The sequence below is a fragment of the Sminthopsis crassicaudata genome, chromosome 3 (assembly GCF_048593235.1).
Source record: "Sminthopsis crassicaudata isolate SCR6 chromosome 3, ASM4859323v1, whole genome shotgun sequence".
Lineage (NCBI taxonomy): Eukaryota > Metazoa > Chordata > Mammalia > Dasyuromorphia > Dasyuridae > Sminthopsis > Sminthopsis crassicaudata.
Window position 1 is genome coordinate 174258074 of NC_133619.1, and position 21277 is coordinate 174279350.

General features: G+C 36.1%; 1 protein-coding gene across 8 annotated transcripts in view; it reads right to left on the reverse strand.

Moving 5' to 3' along the window:
• Window positions 1–21277, reverse strand: part of C3H13orf46 (chromosome 3 C13orf46 homolog) — a 39658-nt gene that overhangs the window by 5725 nt on the left and 12656 nt on the right. For 4 of the 8 annotated variants that reach the window (XM_074299607.1, XM_074299608.1, XM_074299606.1 and 1 more), the window contains exons 3-5: window positions 18383–18596; window positions 18226–18288; window positions 12149–12216 (exon numbers count right to left, since the gene is read on the reverse strand). In XM_074299607.1, coding sequence (XP_074155708.1) covers window positions 12149–12216; window positions 18226–18288; window positions 18383–18596 — 345 coding nt within the window. Of the gene's footprint in view, window positions 1–12148; window positions 12217–15551; window positions 15603–18225; window positions 18289–18382; window positions 18597–21277 lie in introns of all 8 variants that reach the window. The other 4 variants (XM_074299603.1, XM_074299605.1, XM_074299604.1 and 1 more) reach the window with 2 other exon arrangements.

Sequence of the window (21277 nt, forward strand, 5' to 3'; positions counted from 1 at the left end):
TATAAGTAGGCATGGATGGGTTGTTATTCGCACCTCTGGAATGAACACTCAAATTTGCAAGATCATAGATTCATTTAATAATTACAATTCAATTGGAAAGCATATGATATTCTGATTATTCTTTGCTTATAAAACATTCTTATTAATAAAACATATGTATATAAATAATAGTCCTCAATAAAACATAGATGATGGATGGATGGATGAATTTTAGCTAATATGCTTGCAAATGGAACAAATTTTACCAAGTTGCTTAGGGGGAGCTCAGACCAAGAGAATTATGATTTCTACTCTTCCCCCCAACCCTCAAACTTCTTATCTCAAATCACCTAGGCCCTTTATTCTGTGGGCATCACTGATATAAGGACAGAGCTGGAACCATATTGAACCAAGCTAACTCCATTGATAATTTTCACTGTGAATATTTATACTTTCTAAATCAGCAATCACTACAAATCAGAGGTAGATTTATTGTTGTCTAGATTTAGTAAAGGATAGAGGAAACATTAAACTCTAAAATATGTCCTGTGTACTTTCCCCCCCTCTGGAGAAATATTAAATATTTATCAGCATATCCCTGTATAATGGTTACATTGAAAGAGATTGAGAATATAGGTAGATTTCTCCAAAATGTTTGATGCAATCATATGAAGGCTTTAGTTTGCCTAAGAAGAAAATTCTAGTGTTTTCTTGAACCAAAAAAGTATTTCACTTCAAATGATCCATATTATCTATACAGAATGGGAGATAGAACAATCTTAAGTCAACTTATCATTTTCCTAACTATCATTAGGGAAAAGCCTAATTATTTCTGTGATCTTCAGGGTGACAAAAGTATCAGGAAATACAGATTTAAAAGTCTTCTTAGCAAAGCAATTTAAGCAATTCCTAGATTATAAAATGCATGTTGGAGAGGAAGAGGGCATTGAAGGATACTTTTTAAATGTTGCTTTTATGTAAAACACACATGAATATGTAAACCCTGTTCAACTTTCCTTGGTACAAATATACATATATATATATATATATATATATATATATATATATATATATATATATATATATATATATATATACACACACACACACACATATACCTCCTGGGGTTGTTGTGAGCATAAAATGAGATAATATTTGTAGAGTACTTTGCAAACCTTAAAGCACTATATAAATACTAGTGATGATGATTATTAGATGAAAAAAGAGAAATTTACTTGTCAGCCTTAGAGAAAAATACCAGAGGTTAACGAATTCAAGATGGGTGAGAGTAAGAACATTGCCCAAACTTTCCCAGCTTCCTCAGAATCAGCGTTAGATATCAAGTCTCTGAATGAATTTTGGAGTGACAGAACCCACAAATATTTAGAGTGTAATGATTTTCCAGCTTAAGATATTCTGGAAGGACTTCAGGAAAGATCTGTCTCAATTGGGCAGAGGGAAATGTGACCCAGTGCAGGCATGTGTGGAGAAGCCCAGTGCAGAGAATCTAACAGGAGGTTCTTAGACAATATACAACAGCTTTGACTACTCTAGTTTACTCCTGCCTAATTTAATCCTTTGTCCTGGGGAGTGATAAAACAATCTTGGTCTTTTAGTACAAGCAAAAAGTAAATTTTTGCTGTAAAATCAATGATGGAAAATTCTCTCTTGAGCTTTAGAAGTATTGACTCATGCCATGTTTTACAAGGTTTTTTATTCATATGAAAGATGAAAGTGTTAAATCTTTGCTATCCCTACACTAATTCTACTCTTGACTAAAGTATAGCAATCTTAGCAATCAAATACCTTTCCCCTCTCTTGGACATCTCCCCAGTTCTTTTACATTAAACTTAATTCCTATCTGTCAGCTATGCCATCAGAATGACTTGCTTTGCTATTATATTTTGTTTGAAGAGGTTACTTACTCCTCCACCCTCAGTAAGTAGTGTTAAATATGGCTTAGTGGATCGAGAGCTGTCCACCAAAGCCACAAAGATCTGGATTCAAGTCCCATCTTTGACCCATATTGGCAAACAAGATCGACATTTAATCTAGCACTATAGGAATCATGGAAGTAAGTGGTCATTCACAGAACTTTTCGATCTGCTTACAGGGAGGCAGCTAGTTAATATAGTGAGTATAGCTTTGGAGTCGAATTAGGAAAATATGAGTTCAAATCTGACAACCTTTCAGTACCCTGGATGGATGGTAGGATGTATTAACTCTGGTAACAGAGCTGCCGAGCCTTTTTCAGGACTGCTTTCCCATTTGGTGTTTACCTGATCCACTTAACTCTCACCTGTGCTTTCAGGAGCTATTGCATGCACAAAAGCTACACCATTTTTGGCACATAAACTAAACAGATTGAGGGTAACTGAGGTTTCAAATACTATGGTGAGTTAGGGGATGTCTACCCCAAGTATGTGAAGTCTTCCCCTAGTGGAAAGGACAGATTAGAGCAATTTGTTCTAATGGCCATGAAGGCAGGTGAAGCAGATGCTGTGGAGAGTTTAGAGCTTATTTAGATATCAAAGACACCAAAGTCATCTGTTGTATCTTGAGCTATTGCCAGTTATCTTTACTCTTCTGCCACTTGACAGTGATAACTCTGGAAGAGATAATAAAGTCAACAACTTAGAGCAACTATATCACTTAAATTCAATTTACTTATGAATCAAAAGACATCACCCATATCATTAAAAAAAACTATTTCTACCTATATTAAAGTCCTGTGGTGATGGGTGAGTGATGAACTAGCAGGTACAGATACACTGGATGCTGTAGTCACTACCTTGTATATGGCAGGCCAGGCCATTGGGTCTAGAAGCAGCAGTGGGATTTAGCAGTCTCTTGAGTGTCTGAATAGCCTTTTTAAGGATCGCACTGCTTGCACCCCCTGAGGCTAGAAAAGGAGCCCTAAAATTATCTATTATCCAACATTGATCTGATTACTGCAGCAAATAAAAGATTCTGCTCTATAATCAAAACACCAAAAAATGTACAAAAGTTTTGCAAAGTTGAATCCACCACCATTAGTACATGGAATGTGTGCATATTGACAGACAACACAAAATCCAGTGGCACTGAAAGACTAACAGCTCTTGTTGCAGAAGAACTCAACAACTATCACATCCAAATAGCAGCCCTGAGTGAAACAAGGCTGGTAAATGAATGTCAGCTTGCTGAAGTCAGAGATAGATATATGTTTTTTCTGGAGTGACCACATTAAAGGAAAACACTGTAAAGCTGGTGTAAGCTTTGTAATCAAAATTAAACAAGCTAGTATACCTATCAAAAGAAGTGAACAACAGTCTCATGACAATGCAGTTTCCACTTGCAGGAAAATGACATTCCATCAGCATCAGTGCCTATGATCCCACCATGATGAACCCTGATGAGGTCAAAGAAAAATTTTATGAAGTCCTGGACACTTTTATTATCAATGTGCCAAAAGAGGATAAGCTTATATTTGTGCATGACTTTAATGCTAGAGTAGGCTCAGACTTCCAGACATGAAAGGGAGTCCTTGGGAGAAATGGAATTGGAAACATCAATGGAAATCTAACTTACTACTGAAGACTTGTTCATCTCAAAAAATAAATACTTCATAGATGCCATAAAACTTCAGAGATGCACCTTCACAGCAAAAGTCATTGTCATTTAATAGACTATGTGATTTTAAGAAGAGACAGGATGTGATAGTGATGAAGGCAAATGTGTGGTGTTGAGTGCTGGAATGATCATAGACTTATCCTCGCTAAGTTGAATATTTGCATTCAACAAAAGTGGCACCCTAAGACAAAAACAATTACCAGAAAGAGTGAAACAAAGTTGCTCACTATCATCATTATCATTTAATATTATATTAGAAATGTTAGCTTTAACAATAAGAGAAGAAAAAAGTTAAATAATTAGAGTTGGTAATAAGTAACTAAAAAACTATTAGAAACAATTAGTAACTTTAACTTTAGCGAAGTTTCAATATGTAAAATAAATTCACACAAATCAGGATTTCTATATATTACCAACGAAGAACAGCTGTAATGGATACAAGGAGAAATTCCATTTAAAATAACTGTAGATAATATAAAATATTTGGCAGTCTGTCAAAACAAAGTTAGGAACTATGTGAACACAATTACAAAACACTTTTCACACAAAGTTAGATCTAAACAACTGGAAGAATATCAGGTGCTCATGGGTAGGCCAAGTTAATATAATAAAATGGCAATTATACCTATTCTACTTATTCAATGCTATGCCAATTAAACTGTCAAAATTATTTTATAGGGGTAAAACATAATAAAGTTCATCTGGAAGAACCAAAGGTCAAGAATTTCCAGGGAATTAATGGAAAAAAAAGCAAAGGGAGGTGACCTAACTGTAACAGACCTAAAACTATAACATAAAACAGCAGTCATCAAAATCATTTGCTATTGGTTAAGAAATAAAGTAGTTGATCAGTGGAATACATCAAGCTCACAAGACACAATAGTCAATGACTGTTGTAATCTATTGTTTGATAAACCCAAAGACTTCTGTTTCTGGGATAAGAACTCACTATTTGATAAAAATTGCTAGAAAAGTTGGAAAATAGTATGGCAGAAACATCCTCTATATACTAAGATAAGATTGAAATGGGTTCATGATTTAGACATAAATGTGTAACTAAAAGCAAATTAGGATAACAAGGAATAGTCTACCTCTTAGATCTGTAGAGAAGAAAAGAATTTATGGCCAAAGAAGAACTGGAGAATATTATAAAAAATCAAAATTGATAATTTTGATTTATTGAATTAAAGAGTTTCTCTACAAACAAATCCAATGCAGACAAGAAAAGGAAGCAGAAAATTTTACATCCAAAGATTTTGATAAAGGTCTCATTTCTAAATTATGTAGACAATTGACTCAAATTTATAAGCACACAAGCCATTCTCCAACTGATAAATGGTCAAAAAATATGAACAGAAAACTTTCAGATGAAGAAATTAAAACCATTTCTAGTCATATGAAAATAAAATCACTATTGATTAGAGGAATACAAATTAAGACAACTCTCAGGTACTACTATACACCTCTCAGATTGACTAAAATGACAGGAAAAGATAATGAATGGTAAATGTTGAGGGGATGTGGGAAAACTGAAACACTGATACATTGTTGGTGGAGTTGTGAACTGATCCAGGCTTTCTGGGGAGTAGTTTTGAAACTATGTCTAAAGGGCTATCAAACTATGCATACCCTTTGATCCCGCATTCTCTCTTCTGAGTCTATATCCCAAAAAGACCACAAAAAAGGGGAAAAAACCCACATATGCAAAAATGTTTATAGTAGCTCTTTTTGTAGTGGCAAGGAAATGGAAATTGGGTGGAGCCAATCAGTTGGGAAATGGGTCAATAAGTATATGAATGTTATGGAATATTATTGTTCTATAAGAAATGATCAGTAAGATGATTCCAGAAAGACCTGGAGAGTCTTACATGAAGTGATGCAGAGTAAAGTGAGTAAAACCATGAGACCATTGTACACAGCAAAAACAAGATTATATGATGATCAATTGATGAATTGCCAATGATGAAAGGCAATTCCAATAGACTTGTGAAGGAGAGAGCCATCTGCATCCAGAAAGTGGATTGTGGGGACTGAATGTGGATTACAATATAGTATTTTCACCTTTTTATTATTTGCTTATTTTGTTTTCATTTTCCCCCTTTTTCATGTGATTTCTTGTAAAGCATGATAAATGTGGAAATATGTATAGAAGAATTGCACATGTTTAACCTACATTGGATTACTTGATTTCTAAGAGAGGGTAGAGGGAGGGGCAAAGGTTAATGTTGAAAACTATCTTTGCATATATTTTGAAAGTGAAAAGCTATTATTTTTAAAATTACCAAAAGAATTAATATCAACAGATTAGAGCCCTTCCTTGAGAGGGAACAGTTTGTTGCTAATTTGGAGCGTTAGTTGAACTAAAACACAGTTGGCAACACTGGAGCAGAAAAGGAGGGGGCAGCTTTCAGATTTTTGGTGTACAGCTTTGAATTTGCTCCATGCAAACATCGAATGGTTTGATAAAAGATAATGGGGAAATTCAAAAAATTGAGATAATTCATCCATGTCTAAGAGGATAGCATTCATTTCCATCAAAAGTAAAGTACAAGTGAAGCATTAGACATAGGATTCTTGGCTCAGTAAGAAAGATGAAATTCAGTTTGATGCTGATAGTAACAATCCAAAGGCTTTTATGGTATACTGAAGGGCTAAAGATTCATGGTGCATCTAATTGTTCACCTCTGATGGAGACACACTGATTAGTGATAAGGACACAATCCTAGAGAGATGACCTGAACACTTCCATAGTGCTTTGAATAGATCATTAATCAATATTGAAACCACCTTTTATCCCAGATTGAACTCAATCCCTTCCCAGCTGAAGTTCCAACAAAAGAGGAGTTTTTAAATGCTATTAAGCTCCTTTCCTGTAGCAAAGCACCCAGTGCTTATTCTATTCAAACTGAGATTTACAAGGTGGAGGGGTGTCCATTGCTCATAACACAAGCTGACTGAAATTTTCCATATTATATGTCAACAGGAGGTTATGCCCCAGGAATTTAAGGATACCTCTATAGTCCATCATTATAAAAGGAAAAAGGAATAAATCATCCTGTGTCAAACAGGGGTTGGGAGTCTCTCTCAAGTCATTGCTGTCAAGATTCTTGCCAGAGTCTTCATTAATAAGCTGATTCTACACCTGGAAGATGACAATTTACCTGAGAACCAGCATGGCTTCAGAAGGGGCCAAGGAATGGTTGATATGGTGTTTGCTGCCCAACAACTCCAGAAGAAATCCCAGGAGCAGAACAGAGGTCTATATTCCATATTTGTAGATTTGGCTTTTGATACTGTCAATTATGAGTGTTTATGGAAAAATATGCAAAAATTTGATTGCCCAGAAAAAGTTCATCAGTATTGTACATCAATTTCCTGACAACCTGCTTAGTCAGGCTCTGGGCAATAGAGAATGTTCTCCTAAGTCACCAATGGAGTGAAACAAGGCTATGTGCTTGTTCCCATACTTTTTAGCATGATGTTTTCAACCACGTTGTCAAATGCCTTCAATGAGGACAAACATGGCATCAGTCAGCTACTGCACTGGTGGCAAATTCTTCACCTTGAAAAGGCTGCAAGCCAGAACTAAAGTGGAGAGAATGTTGGTGCATGAGTTTTGTTTGAAGATGATTGTGCATTCGAAGCAGCATCTGAAGCTCGATGCAATAGACTGTGGATTGATCCCTGCTGCATGTGCTAGTTTTGACTTAACAATTAAAACCAAGAAAACACAGGTACTCCATCAATCAGCACTTCATCATCCCTATGTGGAGCCTTCAGTTACAGCAAATGGAGAAAGTTTGAATGTTATGGATAAGTTTACTTACCTTGCCATTATACTTTCTATATTGATTATGAGGTTGATTTACACATTGCCAGAGCTAACTCAATCTCTAGGAGGCTCCAAAGGAAAGTGTGGGAGACAAGTAGTATTAGAATTAACTACCAAACCTACAGAGCCATTGTACTGACTTTATTGTTGTATGCCTGTGAAACCTAGACAGTAGACCAGCAGCATGACAAAAAAATGAAATTACTTCCATTTGAATTGTCTTAGAAGATTCTGAAAATCACCTGACAGGATAAGATATCAGACACAGGTCCTTTTTGGAATTAAACTGCCAAACATTCAAACTCTTAATACCAAGAATGCAATTCTGTTGGGTTAGCCACATTATTTGAGTACCAAATGTATGCTTGCCAAAAAGACTATATTATGGAGAACTCATACAGGGCAATCACTCATAAAGTGGTCCATAAAAGTGATATAAGAACATTCTCAAGGTCTCTTTTAAGAACTTTAGAATTGATTATATGACATGGAAACACTGACACAGGATCACCCAGCATGATGTGCCCTCAACAGAAAGGATGCTGTGCTCTATGAGCAAAACAGAATTGAATTAGCTCAGAAGAATTTGTTAGAGAGTTTGTTGCAGAGCATTCCAAGCTTGCATTGGTCTCATCAGCCCCAGTTGGAAGCACTGTAATTTGACTCTAAAATAGTGGTGTCATTTTGGTGCTCTTTGAGAACAAAGAACAACCACCAATCAATTCTAGACCACTCTCTATATAAGAGATGGTGCAGATATGTTTTGGCATGGGAAATAAGGGAATGAACTTTAAGTCAGAAAAGCTTAGGATGAAATCCTGCCTCAGAGAGTTAGTGGTTGTTGTGTATCTTTTAAGACTCAGTTTTCTTCTCTGTAACAATGAGAGAAGGAGTTGAATTCAGAATTCATTCCAAGATCTAATTTCCAGCCTCAAACTGATGAGTTGTCTCAGCAAGGAAGACAGAAGATGAAACTAGAGTCCCAGTATAACCAAATCCAAGGACCTGGCTCAGTTTACAAAGTTGATTTATCATTCTCTTCTGGAGGAGGCTTAAACTAGATTGCATGAAATTACCATCTTTCCAAATTCCATTCTGTAGCTTTACATTGTATAAAGATGCTGATTCACTCTTCCCTCCTTTGTCCTCCATCTTACTTCTTTCTATTAAACTTTTTCCTCATTCTTCTTCCTCTTCTCCTATTCCTTCAATTTTTCCCTTTTCTTCTTCCTTTTCATTTCCTGCTGGATATTTTTCAAATATTAATTTCTCTGTCATAGGTTGTGCCGGGAAAGTGGGAAACAACTCCAGTGTTCTCAGAAAGAAGATTGAAACAAGATTCCTGGGTCTCAAGGATCTATGATGTCCCTGAGGCCAGAACAAGGACAAATGTTCTTTTATGTCCAGATTGAAACTCAATACATCTCCTCATAGACATGCAGTCTTTTCTTGCATCCAGAAGATTATAAGATGACAATGGCCCTTTTTGCCACATGAAAGACTGGTGAAATCATCCTTTCTAGTTACTCAAATTAATGGTGAGGGCAGGAAAGGACACAGAAAGAGGGAAAAAATCAGCATTTTACATGCAAAAGTATTCCTGTTATTTGCAATTATTGTAACAATATGTAGTTTTCAGGATTCTTATTCCAGGATAGAGAGCCCTAAATCTAACCCATCATAGCAACTGAAAGTAGTTAAGTGGTGAGTTCAATCAATAAGCTCTTATTAAGCACCTACTATGTGCCAGGCATTGTACTAAGTGCTGGAAATTCAAAGAAAGTCTCAAGAAATAATCCCTGTTCTCAAGGAGCTCACTGTCTTATAAGGCAGGCACCGTACCAATAACTATGTACAAATAAGCTAAGTAGGGATCTTGCTGAGAATGAGAAAATATTCCCAATCTTTATTGGTTCTAGGCATTATTTAGAAGCTCCACTTGAAGGCCTTAATAGAAAAAAAATGTAACTATGATGAACAAAATTAGTCACAAAATCTGACTAATACAATTAACTTCAGTGAAGAATTACAATAGAGAATGTCAAGGTGAAAGGATAGCTTATGTAAGATCTCTGAGCTATGCAGACAACCTTCTCCTCTTGCTCCTCAGGCTAAGGACAGTGCTACAAATTAAAACCTTGTAAGTCATTAGGGAGAAAGGAGATAACTTTGTTATCCAGACAGGTTTTTTTTTTCGCTGGTCAATAAGAAAGGGAAGGAGAAGAGCTGAAGATACCATTGTTGAATCTCAGGAATGACCATATTCAGGAGAAGGAAATGAGGAATGAAACTGTCCCTGTCTCTAGCCCTTCACCCTTCTCACCTCATATTGGAGGGCTGAAGAAGTAGCTTTTAAGGAATAGAGACTCAGCAGCCTGACTAGGCAAATCCACACCTGGGAATGTAGAAATGAGTTCATTTCAAGGCGAATATAGTCAGGACTGAGTTATATAACTAATTACTTTAGTGGTTCTGTTGTACCAGTTCTCTTTTATTATCTAAATTCAGTTTCCCTTATTATCCTGACTCAGTTTCCCTAATTGTCCTGACTCAGTTTCCCTAATTGTTCTGCCTCAATCCCTTTAGTTGCAACTTCCCCCCAACCCCCCAGTTCATGAAGACTGATATATCTCAGGTCTATTTGCTCTAAGGTTATAAATTGTCAATGTGTAAACTCAGAAAGAGGGACTCCAGACTTTGCGTCTGTAGTCAGACATTTTCTTAACTCCCAGTTTGTTAGAATTTATGGTCCTACCCCCCCCAACCTGTCAGAGCTGAATTAATAGTTCCAGCCTGGAGATCCCAGCTCATCAGAGTTTGGACTCCACCCCCCTGCCTTTGTTTAGCTACTGTATATAAATATGTCATTGAGAACTCAAATTGGCTGCTGGATGCTGGCTGGAGGGTAGGTTCTTGATGATAGCCTCATTCAGCCCTGGGACCAAACCATGGATCCATTTGGTCCCAGTAAATCTTTTCCTTTCAAATAAAATATTAAAAAACTCTCTAATCTCTCTCTTGCCTCAGTTTCTCCGGCATTACAGTTCTGGGAACTAGGGCTAAACTATTGCCTAAAAATCTTGGAAAATTGTGTTATGGCTATGGCTATTTTTTTTCTGTTAATTTTGCAACAGTTCCTCCCCCCTCCCATCCAACCTCCCTACCTCTTGTTTCCCTGTAGTATGCCATATTAACATTTCTTGAAAATAATGATGATGAAGATGATGACTAGAATTTATATAGCATTTTAAGGTGTGCAAATCACTATAAATATCTCATTTTAGGTTCATGGCAACGTTGGGAGGTGAATGCCATTGTCATTCGCATTTCACAGATCAGGAAACTGAGACAGACAGAAATCATGGCCAAGGTCACATGACTAGTTAGGTGTCTGAGGCAAGATTTGAATTGTGGTTTTCCTCACTCCAGAATCAGTGCTCCACAATTTAGCTGCGTCCAAGAACTTGAGGCTGCTATTCCTTTTCCCTCTTCAACCTCAGGTCATGTACAGTCCTTTCTTGGGCTATGCCAGAGGACAGAGGGTAGTCAAGACTGGAAATAATGACCTTTTCTCCTTTCCTCATCTAAACCACCCAAAACCCATAGCATAGCTGGAGGACATAAGTACATCAGAGTGTCTTTCTCCCAAATATTCTTGCAAATGTTAGCTTCGCTATTTCTGATTAGTTACTAACATCTCTCCCAACATTATGCATCCTGATACCTCATTTTGATACTTCCTCTCCCTGACATCTTAGTCCATTCTCAAACTCATGTAACAGGGAGCCAGAATTTTCTTTCCACTAGGGTCCTCAATCTCCTTCCCAGCAGACTATTCCATAATGCAGGACCCCTCAAGTCTCTCTGTTTTAGAGTCATCAGCTAGGTCTTTGTCCCAAATGCTACATTCTCCAGATGGCCAGATTCAGCTTATCTGACTTGCTGTCTTGCTGAAGCCATCCTTGGGATTTCCACCATTCATCTTCTAGCTAAACAATTTGCCTCCTTCTCAAAGTATGAAATCCTTGAGACCAGGAATCATATAAATTTTCTCTTTTATTCTTTGCAACTTGGTCCAGTATTTGGCACATGCTTAGTTATTAGTCAATTATCTTTTGAGTCATTCATTATGAGGATCTGAATGACATTCAGCCATCTCTTCCCCATCCCCACTGTTCTCTCCAAGGACTGGTTTACATGTTTGTTAAGAAGATCAGAGTAATAAAAATCAGAATAATAAATCATAACTAACATTTATATAGCACTTACTGTGTTGTCAGATTGTATTAAAAACTTTATAATTTTTTATAATTTATAATATAACAACAAAGCTGGAAGGTAAGTACTATTATCATCTCTATTTTACAAGCGAGAAAACTGAGGCAAAGAATGATTTGTGCAGGGTCACACAGCTAATAAGTGTCTAAGGATGGATTTGAACTCTTCCTGACACCAGGCCCAACACTCTATCCACTAACTCTTAGTGACAATGAAAACGGTACCAACTATATAGGTCTAAGGGAAAAAATCAGAAGAGTTTGGCATTATTCCCCAGACCTAAGCCTTATAATATTACAGTCACTGCAAAAGCTCTTCCCCATCCACTCAATCCATTATCAAATGAAGTCTCCACCTTCTCTGGAACTCCTCAAAGATGAGAAGAAGCTTTTCTCAGTAACATTTTCCCTGAAGCAAAAAAAAAAAATATAAGAAAGCATCACTTACTCATCTTCAGACATATCTCCTGCTTCTGCCTTGGATGATTTCTCTTCTGTCAAAGTATTTTCAATTTTCTGAGCGATAAAAGACATATTTCATAAACACAAAGAGAAATGAATGTGGGATAAGAAATTAGTGATATACAATAGAGATAAGTACCATCTTTTAGTATGGCTCCAGCCCTCTGAGCCCCGGGAAGGGGATTTGGGAAGGTAATAAGAGGGGAGGAGCTATGAATGTGACCACATTGTCACCTGGACCACCAATTCCTGCAGAATAAACTTTTTTTTTTTTTTGCTAAGTGATCAATTATTATGATTGACCAGACAAAGATAAGACCCATTTAGAATCAGTTTGCTAAAGTCTGATGACTCCTTCTCACAAATCCATAGCCCAGACATGGGACTCATTGCTTAGGTCAATTTTTTTCCTCATAATTTAGTCAGTGAAGCCCTTAGATTGCCAGTCAAGAGACTTCTGCCACTAACTGCTCTTTGTGAGTAGAAATGATTTTATTCTTTATATTTGTACCCCAACATTGGTACAAGACCTGACACACTAAATGCTTGATACATGGTAGTTGATTGATTGGCTACATGAACTTCAGTTAGACCTTTATTTCCTTTAAGTCTATAAATTTCATTTCTTTATATCATATTCAAACAATAATATGAAATCATAGCTAGGAAAGTATTCCAACCTCTTTGGAAAAAGTATTCACTCTACTTAGATTTATTATTATTTTTAAAAGGGTCATGAGGACCTCTATGATGTATGCTCTATGTATAATGAATGTGGCAGTTTTACTGCCTTCCTATATACCAACAAGGAATGGATATTTCAAGATTATATTTCCCATTCCCACTCCCAACCAGTTGGTTTGCCTAATGTCATGATCTCCTCTACAATAGTAGTAGTTTTTTCATCATAGGATTTCCTCAAATCTAACCAGTTTAGTTCATCTCATTGTTGAAATTTGCAGTGTTAAGTGTGGAGGAACATCTCATCCCCTTACATTAATGTCAGTTGCAAATCCATTTTACAGAGCTGCTTGAGCCTTATAGTTTCATGCTCACACAGCCACCATATCATAGATAGGGTTTGAACTTAAAGTCTTCCTGACTTCAAGTCCAGAAATCTATTCACTATTCCACACTGTCATTCTTCATCACACCTGAAGATTTTCATAGAAAAATCAATTAGGGGAGAAGGCATATTTTGCTACTTTTCTCTACACCACCAAGTTCAAGTCATAGGCTCAGGGACTTGTCTAACCTCATTTTTCTGATGTAAAAAATGAGGATCGATAAAGTAAAATTTTCTTGAGTCACAAAGTATCAAGAATCAGAATCTAAACTAAAGTTTTCCTGACTCTAGAAATAGCCCTCTGTCTATCATACTACAATGATCCATGTGAATAACCCAGCTCCCCAATTTGCCACTCTCTTGGGATTAGTTAGTAATACCACATTAGAAGCAGGATAATCAATCCCGTGAAGAATGTGACCTTAAAGGTCACAAGGATCAAGTTCTATTTATGGCTTTGGTGTTTATTATCTGTGTGACCATAGGCAAGTCATTTATCTCTAAACCTCAATTTCCTAATGTGAAAAATAAAGGTAGCATGATGAATCCAGAGGTCAGAAGATGAATTACATCATCTACCTGCCAGGTAACGGGAATTCATTCAAAATGAGTCATACCTTTGTAAACATGGTCAGTGTAGAAATTTTTTTTACTGGGTTACATGTTTGTTAAGAGGATTTTGGTTTTTGTTTCATTTTTAATGCTATTCAATGTGGAACAATGGGAGGGAAAGATAAAAATTCATTAATTTAAAAAAAAAGAATTATCTTAATGATCCTATGAGGCTGTCATAGGTTAGTTGTAATTTATAGTCTCCCCTTCATGACCCCCAAGTCTCCAATCAAGTAACATTTATAATTGACTTCCACTATTCTAAAAATGGAAAAGGTTTTATGTAGAATAAGATGTGAGCATGATACTGAGTAAAAAACTAAAACACTTTGAAAATCAGAGCAGCTGAATTCATCTCCAAATACTCTTATTTACTGGGTAATTCTAAGAAAGTCACTTATTCTCTCTAGTATGTTTCTTCCTCTGTGAAATAGGAAGGCTTTCTCATTTTACAGTGGGATTGGAAAAAACACCTGAAGGTCATGCTCAGTTCTATAATGTGACTATTATCATCATTCTCATATGTCCTTAAATGAATAATCATGAAATATCAGAGCTGAAAGGGGGTTTTAAAGGCCATTCTGTTCAGACATCACTTACAGATGGAAAAATTGAGGCTTACAGAGGCTAAGCCATTTCTATAAATATTTAATGGCATAGCTAAGACTAGATTGGCTCCTAATATAATGTACCTTCTATTTTTTCTGATCATAAAACTAGGTCCTGGCTAGGCTGCTTAGGTACATACACACTCGTGACTCGGTAGATTAGTGCAAAGTTACTGGGGAGATGTACTGAAATGTTTGTGATCAGTGACTGATCTGAGATGACAAGCAAGCAGGAAGGTTTGAGGAAGGGTGGCAGAAGTAAATTGGGTTCTTTCTGCGACATATATAGAATGTATAGATTTAGCTTAGCTAGAAGGAATTTCAGAAATCTTATAATCTAGACACTCTTATTTAAAAAATAAGAAAACCGAGGCCCAGATAAATTAAAAGTGATTTGTCCAAGATGACATGAGTATCAGAGGCAGGATCTGAACTCAGATCTTCTGACTCTGATGTCATAGCCTATAAATTATGTGAAGAAAGGAGATGGGATTGTTGCTATCAAAGATTTTATTTTCTGTCCAAACTTAGATTTTGAGGACAAGGACATTTTTTTCTGGTAGTATCCCCATTACTTAGGACAGTGCACCTGGAATTTCACAAAGACTATCTACAGAGAAGCAAATTCTAGTGATGAGGGATGTCCAGAAATGAAACAGACTACTTTATAGTGCAATATGTTCCTTGCCACTAGAAGTTTTCAGTCAGTATTGGAACAGCACTTGTCAAGAGATCATAGACCAAGGCTGCAAGAGACTTCAAAGGCCAACTAGTTCAATCTCCTCCCAATTTATAGAAGAGGAAATGGAAGCACAAAACAATTGAAATGATTTGTCCGGGGTCACATAGCTAGAAAGAAGCTAAAATCAGGATTTGAACTCAGATCTTTCTATCTTCTAGTCCAGTGTTCTGTTCAATACACCAGGCTATTGTAGAAGAGATTCCTCTTAGGGTTATTTCCCATTCTAATAATCTATGATGCTTAGCTAAGCAAGAAAAATCTGATGGGTATAACTTTCAAAGCACATTAGCTTCACAATCCTAAGGGAGATTACTTTGTATGTGTATCTCTCTGTGTGTATGTATGTGTGTATGTGTTTTACCTCCTCAGTTCGTTCTTCCAAATCAATCTCTACAAAGGCAACAGGTGGTTTCTGTGAAAAGAAATCCAAGAGACATGAATATTTAAGAGTGAATGGCCAGGATTGCCTGAAGCTGAGCTGAAAGGAGGGAAATTTCATCAGAAGGGCAACATCATCCCGTTCCTCTTGCCAATGCTGCCTGTAGTGGGAACAACTTCAGGGGACTGATTTTCTGAATGAAATCCATACTGTAAAACCCTAACACAAGACTGACCCTCAAAATTAAGATAAATGTCTCTACTCTGAGATACTCTTCTTATCCCTGCTCTCTCCCTCTCACCTTTCTTCTTCTCAAAGCCTCTCATTTTTTGGACCTTGTGTAATGGAGAATGTTTTAAGCCTGAAGTCAAGAAGATGAGTTCAAATCCAGTCTGTCACTTACCAGCTATGTAATGGTGGGGCAAGTCACTTAGCACTGTTTACATCAATTTCCTCATCTGTTAAAATGGACTGGAGAAGGAAATGGCAAACTATTCCAGTATCCAAGATAAATTATTACCATAGCATTATTTAAAATCACTATTAATTTGTGATCTAGGTTTTTTTCTTGCTATTTCCTCATTAAGGTCCAGCTCTTATTAAAAAGTTAGTTTATGAGGAACAAGACTAATTGATGAAATTAATCCTAGCTCTCAAAGAACCTTCCCCTCAATGTTGGGCAGTAGGGCAACTAAATGGCACAGTACATAGAGCACTAGCCCGGAAGTCAGGAGGACCTGAGTGCAAATCTAGCCTCACATGCTTGACACATATTAGTTGTGTGACTTTGATTAAGTTACTTAACTCCAATTGCCTTGCAAAAAAATAAATAAAAGTTAAGTGGGATCCTGCCCAACTGGGAGACTCAATTTCCCAGGTTAAGGAAGCTTTTATCATGAGGAAAGGAGCCCCCTGTCCTTGTACTCCTCCATTAGGATTTAGGGAATGCTAACTCATGAAGGAGAAAACTAGTTACAAAGATCTGGTTAGAAAGATTTCCCTATCCAGATTGTTGGAGGTTGCTGGGTTTCATGATTATGCAGGAGGAGGTGAAGATGTCTAGCCTGACTGCTCATTAAATGTCCACCAGTTAGGGGGATTCCCTTTCAAAAAATCTCTTGGGGGTCTCCATGGTGATCAATTAATAAATTCTTGGTTATGAAAAGAAATAATTGTCCATCAATTAATTAATATTAATACATTGAAATTACTGAGAAACTTTTAGGTTTTTCATTCATTTCATATCTTTGATAAGACCTCAAAGGAGAGTATGAAGAATTGGTCACAACTGAAATGACTGAATAACAACTCTTCCCCCTCTCCCTTGTTAAAACATATTGACTCTATGGCCCATTCCTATAGAGCCCTGATCCCTCCCAGAGTGAAACGATTTGGAAAATAAAGAGCTAATTACTTGGTAATCATTAATGAGTTACTGTCTTAACTGAATGCTATTTAAAGGTCAAAAAATGGCTTTATGATGGTAGAGTCTGGGTCACCATTGCAACTGGTGGGGATGGAGGGAGAACATTTTGAATCATTCCTTGGTTCTTCCTAGAAACTCTCATATCACACCATTTGCCTTTTCATGATGTTGGAGCTTCTAAAGACTGTGGCAAAAACATTTCTCTTTCTATATCTTAATTTCCTACTACATCACATTAGAGTGGAGAATGGAGGGCTGTCCTCTTTCAAAATTATCTTGTAAATTCTTACAAGATGACATTAGATATTTTATAAATGACTCAGTAGTCTAAACCATGGCTCATATCACCTCTGCATAGGAACATGCAAATACTCCTCCAGACCCTGTTCTGATTTGAGTGTGGATTTTAACATCACATGGATGCAAAGAACTTAGCACAAAGGTTCCATCATTTCAGGAGTGTTTGTTCCATTTTTTCATGATGAAATAGCTTGTTGCTTCCCTGAACTTATTCCCAGACAATGTTCCTCATCTTGCTTCTCCTATTAAAATGAGAATGATTTAAAATCATCAAAGCCTAGGATGTAGACCTAGGACAGATCTTAGAGTTCACATAGAGGGTGAAACAGGCCCAGAAATGTTAAATGATGCCTCATAGGGGATACAGGTAGTTAAGTAGCCAAGACCTTCCTTCATTGTATTATATGGTAGAAAGTAGATTTAAAAACCATGTATTGCCTAAACTGTGGCATATAATTGAATGAACAGACTGGGATTAGACATGAATTGGCTCAAAACTGATTCGACTGATACTGGGCTAGACTACCTTTAAGAAATTTCCTAGGTCTTTTCAATGATCTCATTCTACCTCACTAATGCAAGAGCCCACCTAATCAATCACCCAGTAGTGTAATGCAATAGGTGATCATGGAACATCACGATCTCCAAACAATATTGAAATAAATGAAAAGATGAATGGTGGAATATGAATATAAGTTATATTACCAATTATAATGTGCACAAAAATTGAGAAATTACTGATAAATATGACTGGAAGAAGAGATCAGCAGCTACACATCATATAGTATAACATACGAGAAAATGTTATTACCAACTCTGTAATATGTATGAGAAGAAGAATAAAAACATTATTAAGGATATGTATGAGTAGAAGTACGGTGCCAAAAGGTGGACAGCCCAAAGTGCATGCTGGTACCCCAAGCTACTCACAGCAAGATTTGTTTCAGTATCCAAAAGAAGGTCATCCAACTTTAATGCTTGTAGTTCCTTTTCCTGTAAATAGAAAAAAGTCATTATCTGTATATGAGAATAAAATGCTAACCCTAGATGTCAAAATTATTTCATGTTCAATTGAACACTTCCTGACCAGGGTCTGTGTTGAATTTAGTTCAAGAACAGAGTTTTCTTTCTCTTTGACTCTCTTATCTTCATCTTGGTCTGTCTTAATTTGCTCCTCCTCTTCCTTCTTTTCAACCTCTTTCTCCACCTTTTCTTTGTCTTTATCTTTGTCCTTGTCTTGATCCACTCTTTTTAGGTCACCTTGCTCCTGACCATCCTTGTCATCCTCTAGAATTATCTGGCTAAAGGAAAAGAAAAGTATAGAGCATGGCTCATTCAGTGGCACTTGGAAACACGATGACTATCAAGAAATTCATTTTGCTTCCTATTTCTGACATGAATGATTATTCTTGACCGATTTTTCTAGAATAGGTAGTCATTTCTGACAAGGAAGCTTTGGTTGAATGAAAAATCTCCCTGCTGGTACACAAGACTTATGGTCATAATTTCATCTATGTAAAAGGATTTTTTACACTGTCTTTAAGGTAGCTACATGGTACCTTAGATAGAATGTTGAATCTGGAGTCAGGATAGACTCCACATCAGATATTTATAAACTGTGTAATTGTGAAGAAGTCATTTAACTTTTATTTGGGTAAGTTTCTTCAACTATAAAATGAGAATAATGATATTTGCCTACCAGGTTATTGTAAATATCAAATGGGATAGTATTTATAAAGCTTTTTAGCACAGTGACTAGCCTTCAGTCTATAAATGCTAGTTATCATTATTATTGTTGATATATTATGGTGCACATTACAAGGATAGTAGGTAATTTTCTGAACAAGACAGTCTCTATTTTAATATGTGATTGAATAATGCACATTTATAACAATGGATTCTGAATGGAGGAATGTGAATACATGAGTTTGGATTGGATATGTGATGGTATTTTTGTATTTCATTTCAGTTGGAAGGAATAAAGTTCCCTTGCCTCCAATTTGCTGATTACATTTAAGAGCAAGAGCAAAATGGAGGAAATGACATATGGCTGCTTCCCCACCCAACATAATGACCAAATAAGTCTATTATTTATTGGCCATTTTTATTGTAGTAATGCTATATCAAACTAAGGTCACAATCTGAGACATGTCTAAAGTTGACCTATTTAGAAAAGGCCTTCCATGAAAGACAGTGTGGTAAAGTAGATAGTGTTAGACTTGGAAAGCCAGAGATTTTCTAGCTGTTCTACCCTGTAATTAACATCTCAGCCTCACTTTCCTTACCTGTAAAATAGGTATAGAAATACTATTTTTATTGTTGACCCTTTCAGTAAGGACAGACTCTGACCTCATTTGGAGTTTGTCAAATATACTGGAATGGTTTGCCATTTCCTTCTTAAGGATAAGTGTCTTGCCCAGGATCACATAGCTATTAAGTGTCTGAGGCTGGATTTGAGCTCAGAAAGAAGAGTCTTCTTGATTCTAAGCCCAGTGTACTATCCACTATACCACCTATCTTATCTTATCCATCTACCTTATACTATTTTCTGCCTTCAATCCTATTTATTTGCTATTGAACAGAACTTCAGAAAGTCATGAAACTGCTAAATGAATCAAATTTATAATTTTATTTTTTATATATTTTATTTTCCCCCAATTACATGTTAAAACAATTTAAAAACTTTTTTTTAAAGTTTTGAGTCAAAATTCTATCCCTTCCTACTTCCCTTTTTTCTCCTTCCTGGGATGATAAGTAATCGGATACAAATGTAAATATAAAATGTAAAACATTTCCATATTAGTCATTTTGTACAAGAAGAGTCAAATAAAAGAAAAGGAAAAAAAAGAAAAAGAATGAAAATGAAAAAATATTGTGTTTCATTCTGTAATCAAGTAGTATCAGTTCTTTTTCTGGAGGTTATCATTAGTCCTTTGAAATTGTTTTGGATCAATATACTGTTGAAAATAGCTAAGAAATTTACTGTTCTTCATTGTACAATATTTCTGTTACTATGTACAACATCTTTCTGTTCACTTTGTTTCAGTTCATGTAAGTCTTTCCAGGCTTTTCTGAAATCATTCTGCTTGTTATTTCTCAGATTTACAAATCTGTGTTACATAATTTCAAGAGGGAATCTCAATGTAGCCATGCATTCCTTCTTACATTCCCATAACCTGTCCTCTCTGCTACTCACATCACCTGCTATTCCAGACTTTTAGTTACTCCTTAAGCCTCTCATGGCGGTCCATCCACCCACTTCATGATTTATTAAAAACAAACTAAACAAAAACTAAAAACAAGAAGTTATTTTATGTTTATATGTTTTATATGATCTTTATATATATATATACATTTATATATTTCTATAAAATACATAATTATATATTTTAGCTATTTGCTAAAATCCCCTTCTTCCCTCTAACCTGTCTCACTTTTTCCTCCTTCATTTCTGCTTCCTTGAAAGTGGCTTTTCTTTCAAATCATTCCCTCTACTTTTTTCCATTAAATTGTTCCTCCTGCTTTCTCTAAGCTTCAGTCTCTTATTATCATAGCTTATGTCTCCCCCTCATCCTTATAAGAAAAGCTTTCATAGCTAACTATCATCCTCTCTTCTCCATTTTGCTAAATTTGAGGAAAATATCTGCAATAATATACAGGATAATTTTCTCTAATCTTTCTTTTCCAACTCCTTCCTCTCTGCTAAGTTATTCTATACTTGTAAGCCTATATATAACATTTGCTTTTGGAATATTCGAAGATCTTCCAGTTTTATACTGGTATGATTGCATGTAATGCTGCCTGGAGTTCTTCAGTTCTTTAATTCTTTCTTTCTGGATGCTTTTGACCTGGAACTAGATTTTGGCTTTGATGTTTAGAGCAGTTTTCATTGTAGAAGGTTTTTGGGGTGAATGGTGGGTCTATTTTCATTTTGCCATCTGGTTCTATGAGGTATGGGCAATTTTATTTTAAAAGTTTTAAA